Raw genomic sequence first — 6751 nt, 5'->3', positions numbered from 1 at the left:
AATTTTAATATTTCTCATTTTGTCATGTTTAACTGTAATTGCAGTGTGTACACTAGTTAAATATATATATATATATATATATATATATATATATATATTTATATTTATATGTGTGTGTGTGTGTGTGTGTGTGTGTGTGTGTGTGTGTGTGTGTGTGTGTGTGTGTGTGTGTGTGTGTGTGTGTGTGTGTGTGTGTGTGTGTGTGTGTGTGTTAAAGAAATCCATACATAGTATCCAGTTGTATTAATCACTTGGGTTTGTTACACGGAAATAAAAGTAGTAATTCTCCGTTGATGCCCAATCAAGTGTAAGGACGGATTTTTTTTTTAACTAAAATTTTTCACTTAAAAAAGTGTCTTTTAGAACTATTAATTACAATGATTTGTATCTGACATACAACTGCTACATCAGAGAATGTCTAATAAGTAGACGGCTTTGGCTACATGGAATGATTTGTTGGCCTGCGAACTGAGAAAGGTTACAGGAACCAGAAGAAAAATGAAAACGGGCCAAGAGATGACGGCCATTTAAGTCCCGGTTTTCGTTTCTGTGGAAAATACTTTCTCCATACACAAGTGACTTGTGCCATCCTCCAGTCCAAAAGGTGGCAGCAATATTCCGTTAACAGTCCCGTATCATCATAGAGGAAGACAGCAGCGACAAAACAACAACAGCGTCTGGCAGCTGTGTAGTTATTGCCTAATGTGCGGTATCAAATTAGCATCAAACATTATAAACTCACTTCGATTTATTTGTCTACCCCCTCGTTGTGTCTTTTAAATATTTAATTGTGGGTGAGATGTTATGACAACCTGATTATATTATAAAAGGAAGTTGTTTACATGTGTTGACTTTCGGAGCTCTTGGTATGTTGTGATTGCGGCTTTAACATGTTAAACCGCTGTCTCCTGCTCACCCAGGATGATCAGATCTAGACCATATAACTGCTGAAGATATCAGAAAACCAGCGGTCAACTCTTCTCTCACATCATGGCCCAGCAGAGAGGAGTCAACAGCCTTCAGTTCAACCAGGACCAGAGTGAGTCTAAAACACATTTCCTCTCAGAATCATTCTGCTATATAATAACGAATGCTGCTAGACTATCTGTCTATCTCTTTTGAGTACATTTAATAAAGGTATTCATTAACATATACGTAGTGATTGACCATTTTTAATTCATGACATCTTAGTGAGCACAGTTGCCAATATAATACCAACATATTTCATGATTGCAAATGTAACCTACATTTTTTAATTAAATGAACACATATGTTTACACAATGTTTAATCATACTTCACATTTTCGAAAACAGAAAAAAGTGCATTCATTATTGACAAGCTAGATTTTTGAAACCGACTAAAGGGGAAATAAAGGCAATAATCTAAAAGAAAAAATAGCAACATATCAGCTAAAATACTTATGATATACTAATGATCTGTACTGTATTCATGTTCTGATTTCCATGTTATTTAGGTTGTTTCTGCTGTGCCATGGAAACAGGTGTCCGTATTTATAATGTGGAACCTTTAATGGAAAAGGGCCATTTAGGTAAAATATTTTTGTTTTTTTCCTTCTTTTTTTAAAACAAAACCTACAGTATGTGTAGAGTTATCTATTAAAGTTAGTTCACCCAAAAATAAAAATATGTCATTAATTACTCACCCTGATCTCGTTCCAAACCCGTACGACTTTCGTTCATCTTCAGAAAACAAATGAAGATCTTTTTTGATGAAACCTTAGAGCTTTCTGTCCCTCCATTTACAGCTACACAACTGACACTTTGAAGCTTCAAAAAGTTCTTAAAGAGATGTGAATAAAAGCTTAAATTTAATTTGTTCATCACATAAAGTGATCGAGCCTCTTCAGAAAATTTTTAACTGAACCGTACAATTCATATGGATTAGTTTTACGAATCTTTATGAACTGAAGCGTCAAAGTGTCATTTGCTTAACTTTAAACGGAGGGACAGAAATTGCTCAGATTTCATCAAAAAGATCATCATTTGTGTTCTGAAGATGAATGAAAGTCTTACGGGTTTTGAACATGATGGTGAGTAATTAATGACAGAATTTTCATTTTTAGGTGAACTATCCCTTTAATTGTCTGAGATTTGATTGTATATAGATCACGAGCAGGTGGGCAGCATTGCCTTGTGTTCAATGCTTCATCGATCAAACCTCTTGGCCGTAGTGGGAGGCGGCGTCAACCCCAAATTCTCTGAAATATCAGGTACACTGAGCACTTTAATACTTGGACTTTCCCTCTTAGATGTTTTTTGAAGCTGGAATAAACAGTTTTCCTCAACATTATCCAATGTTTCATCATATCTTTGGCAGTATTAATATGGGATGATGCTCAGGAAGTGCGAGACCCTAAGGACAAATTAGTTCTTGAGTTCACGTTCACCAAACCGGTCCTCGCTGTGCGCATGAGACATGACAAGTAAAATACACGGCCATCAAGACAATAGTTCTTCATTTTTTCATTTAAAAATGTTGTTAATAACGTTCTATTTCCTGTGCTTGTTTGTGAAGAATCATCATTGTCCTGAAAAACAGGATCTACGTTTATAGTTTCCCCGACAACCCTGTCAAGCTTTTTGAGTTTGACACTCGAGATAACCCAAAAGGTATTGAGAGCATTGTTTGTGAGAGTCTTTACTTGTTTTTGATGTATATATTATATTTAATCACTATATTTTGGGGTTTGTAGGTTTGTGTGACCTTTGCCCTAGTTTGGAAAAGCAGTTGCTGGTTTTCCCTGGACACAAATGTGGCAGTCTACAATTAGTGGTAAGATTTATGTGAAACTTATACAATATCATATTAGAGTGGTAAATATTATATATATATTATACATTATTACAGTTGAAATTCAAATGTTGCATACTAAAGGGATAGTGATGAAAATGAAAATGCTCTCATAATTTATTCATCCCCAATGCATATGACTGTCTTTCTTCAGATAAACACAAACAAAGATTTTTGGGAAATTAATCAATCTCTGTGAGTCCATATAATGCAAGTGAATGGCTGCTCAGTTGACGCTTGAAAAACCACACACATCGATTGTGACGGTAATCCAGTTGATGAATCAATGTCTATCAAACGATAGGCGTGTGTAAAAAATTAAATGACTAATATTTAAAAAAAAAATATATATATATATATATGTATGTATATAGGAATCATTGCTTCCATTGTACTGTCATACGAGCATTCACGAGAGGGAACATTATGAAGCTTGTGTGAGAAATGACAGTCCTCTGTGCTTCCACAAGCGTCAACCGAGCAGCAGCCATTCACTGTCATTATATAGACTCGCAGTTATTAGTTATTTTTCTAAAAATGTTTGTTTGAGTTTATCTGAAGATAGTAAGTCGTATACATTGGGATGGCATGAGGGTTTCATTTTTGGCACAACTATCCCTTTAAAACTTTGTCATTTATTAACACATTAGTAGTGTTATTACCATTATTTAACTTTGTTTATGGCTATTTGACAGGAACTTTCCAACACAAAACCTGGCACATCTTCTGCCCCTTTCACTATCAACGCCCACCAAAGTGAAATCGCCTGCCTGGCACTGAACCAGCTGGGCAGTGTGGTTGCGTCGGCCTCCAGAAAGGGCACGTTGATCCGTCTGTTTGACACTACAACACGAGACAAGCTAGTGGAACTACGAAGAGGAACTGACCCTGCTACACTCTACTGGTAAAGTATTTGAGTTAACTTCCTGGGATACTTTCTAAACAGTATTGAAGGAGTTCACATATATGCTGTTTTTCCTTCACTGTCAGATCAAACTATCTATTTAAAGAAATTAATATAATCAATTTATATCTATCTAAGCTAATTCAATTATAAATAATATTTCATTTATTTATCTAAAAGATTGTACCTTATTGCATATAATATTGTTTTTTTTAAGTAAACCAACTCTTTACTAATAGTATAAATGTATAAATAATTAGTGATTGACTGATATGAATTTTTTTTTAATATAGATATCTAGACCAGTGGTTCCCAAATTTTTTGAAAGCATGGCACCCCTCTGTAGTGTTATTTTTCTGGCCGCGCCGCTCTCACTATGGAACCGGCAGGAATCAAGCGCGTCTCCCCTGGGCCAGGAGTTCTTAGTCGAGCCCGCCACTTATCAGCCAATCAAAAAAAAGAAATGGGCTACACAATAGCCAATCAGAAAATAGCAATATTGTATCTGGGTAAGATTTAACGGAACAACCAATGAAAAAAAGCATATCCTGGAATTGTTCACGTGATTCTGCTACAACATCTTCCGAAAGTTTCGTTCTCCCACAGAGGAAACCACTGGAGCACCAAACATCACTTTGAGCACAGAGTAACTCGTGATCTCCTGTTTTAATGTTACAACAAATTCACAATTTGTTTGACACAAACAATGACAACTTGATTGCTGTTAGAAAATGTTTCCCAGATAATTAGCATCAGTTTTTCATGAGTGTCTGTAACTTAGCTAACAGTTTTACAGCCTGTTCACTGACAACATCTGCTCAGAACAAGTAGTCTAGGCCTAGCCATATTTTCGTTATCACAAGATGACTGACATATTTTCATGAAACAACCCTATTCCCGCGACATTGAGCGCGCACCAGTACAGATTTAAACTTTAAATAGGCTATATTTGAAAAATATCATTGTTGTTTCCCTTAGCCTATTTACATTCGTTTGGACATCCTCATATGTTGGTGTTTTGATATATTTTTAAAATATATTCTATTAAAAGTTAATATATGGTTGGATAGTAATTTTAGGCTGTTTAAGTTGGAAAAAAGCTGAGATTCTGCGGGACACCTAACCAGTTGTCACGGCACCCACTTTGGGAACTACTGATCTAGACAGCAGATTGGCCAATATATTTCAATAATATTTAAGCAGAAGCCTTCAGATCAAAAGGAAACATTATTGGGTTGAGTTTAACTTCATTATTGTATATCATATGAATATATGTGTATTGCTGTTTTTTGTAAAAGAAAAACAACTCCAATTCTGCTTATAATTTAATTTCATTATATTTATTAATCAGATTAATATTTATTGAATTCTCTTGTTTTCCTGTATTCATTTCAGATGACTTTATTTTATTTTATTAATGTCAGATTATTATTTGAGTTCTGTTGTTTTCCAGTATAAATTGCAGACATGACTAATTTTATTATTATTATTATTTTATTTTTTTAATTTATTAATTATTTGATTAATTTAGTTTATATCAAAATTATAAATATTTATTGAATTCTGTTGTTTTCCAGTATTATTTTCAGCCATGATTAAATCGTATTAATTTTGTTTATTAATTATTTGATTAATTTGGTTTATATTAAAATACTACTGAATTTTGTTGTTTTCCAGTATTAATTTCAGCCACGACTCATCCTTTCTGTGTGCGTCAAGCGACAAGGGAACTGTGCACATATTTGCTCTGAAAGACACCAAACTGAACCGTCGCTCTGCGTAAGATTTTCACAGACATTCCTAGTTGAACATGTTTAATAATAAACAATCCATTAATTTCATTGCAGACTAATATTTGACATTTGCAGTGTTTTTTTAGAAATATCCTAGTAGTTGTAGTTAGAGAGTCACTGGCATTCATGGTTGGCTTCTTGTCTTCTGTAGTTTGGCACGTGTAGGAAAGGTGGGTCCAGTCATCGGACAGTATGTGGACAGTCAGTGGTCTCTGGCTAATTTCACGGTGCCGGCTGAGTGCGCTTGCATCTGTGCCTTTGGGAAGAACACCTCCAAAAACGTCAACTCTGTTATTGGTATGTTTTGTTGTTTTTTTTAAAAGACCTTTTATTGAAACATTATCAATCTGTCAGTTTTTCTCATCACATGTATCTCTCTTTTAAAGCCATATGTGTTGATGGGACATTCCACAAGTACGTCTTCTCCCCTGATGGAAACTGCAACCGCGAGGCTTTTGACGTGTATCTCGACATTTGTGATGATGATGATTTCTAAGGCTGAAGATTGAGTTGTATGTAGTCACTTTAACAGTGAACTCTGCTGGTTGAAATCTTCCTGTTGCTTGTTTCTGTGAGTTTATCTTACTGCAATGTATAATCAAATGTATATAAAATCAGTCTGTGTGAATAAATGTCTTGTAAACTTTGATCTTATCACTCCACATGCAGAAGTTTCAAAGTCTGTGATCATTTGTTTGTCCTTCAGAAGTACCCAACCTTTGAACACTTTCGAATGATTTCTCATCATTTTTTTTCCTCTTGGTTTGCTGTTACTCTTGAGGAATAAGGTCACTTACACTTTAAGGAACTTTACTCATGGGTTCAACAATACATCCTTTTGGGACTGAATTTTTAAAAGTGGATTTTAGGCTGTGCTGTTGTTATTTCATAGATGGTGCTTCTAAAATGATAGATCGTAGGTTTTATCAATGATAAAAACAACTTATGCATTTTTATTATGCACTGTTATATGATGACTAATTTTCAGTGCATATACTACAGTTCAAAAGTTTGGGGTAAGATTGTTTAATTTTTTGGAAAGAAGTCTCTTATGCTCAAGGCCTCATATATTTGATCAAAAATACAGTACAATCAGTACAATATTTTTAAATATTACAATTTAAAATTACTTTTTTGTATTTGAATATATTTTCAAATATGATTTATATAATTATATAGATCATCTATCTATGCACAAAAATATTAAAGAGCACAACTGTTGTCAACATTGATGATGATAAT

General features: G+C 34.3%; 1 protein-coding gene across 2 annotated transcripts; it reads left to right on the top strand.

The window, feature by feature from the left end:
* Positions 1–626: 626 nt before the first annotated feature.
* Positions 627–6171, top strand: wdr45 (WD repeat domain 45). Of its 2 annotated transcripts, none has more exons than XM_077243534.1 (11): positions 627–790; positions 921–1039; positions 1476–1550; positions 2127–2231; positions 2339–2444; positions 2537–2631; positions 2715–2794; positions 3508–3716; positions 5394–5495; positions 5661–5806; positions 5896–6171. In XM_077243534.1, exons 2-11 carry the CDS (start codon positions 991–993, stop codon positions 6003–6005), a joined length of 1077 nt encoding a protein of 358 aa, XP_077099649.1. In that variant the 5' UTR covers positions 627–790; positions 921–990; the 3' UTR covers positions 6006–6171. The 2 variants fall into 2 exon arrangements, with proteins under 2 accessions (XP_077099649.1, XP_077099650.1); XM_077243535.1 differs by having other exon boundaries at positions 638–704.
* The last annotated feature ends 580 nt before the right edge of the window (positions 6172–6751 follow it).

This window comes from Siphateles boraxobius, unplaced genomic scaffold (genome assembly GCF_051911475.1).
Source record: "Siphateles boraxobius isolate OS27281-9 unplaced genomic scaffold, OSU_SipBor_1 25, whole genome shotgun sequence".
NCBI lineage: Eukaryota > Metazoa > Chordata > Actinopteri > Cypriniformes > Leuciscidae > Siphateles > Siphateles boraxobius.
The sequence above is the reverse complement of the archived record's forward strand: the minus strand, read 5'-3'. Positions and strand labels throughout refer to the sequence as shown.

Coding starts and splice junctions, on each gene's coding strand:
- wdr45 (XM_077243534.1), top strand. CDS start 991: ATGGCCCAGCAGAGAGGAGTCAACAGCCTTCAGTTCAACCAGGACCAG. Junction 2,232..2,338: donor CAAATTCTCTGAAATATCAG/GTACACTGAGCA, acceptor TATCTTTGGCAG/TATTAATATGGGATGATGCT. Junction 2,632..2,714: donor CACTCGAGATAACCCAAAAG/GTATTGAGAGCA, acceptor TGGGGTTTGTAG/GTTTGTGTGACCTTTGCCCT.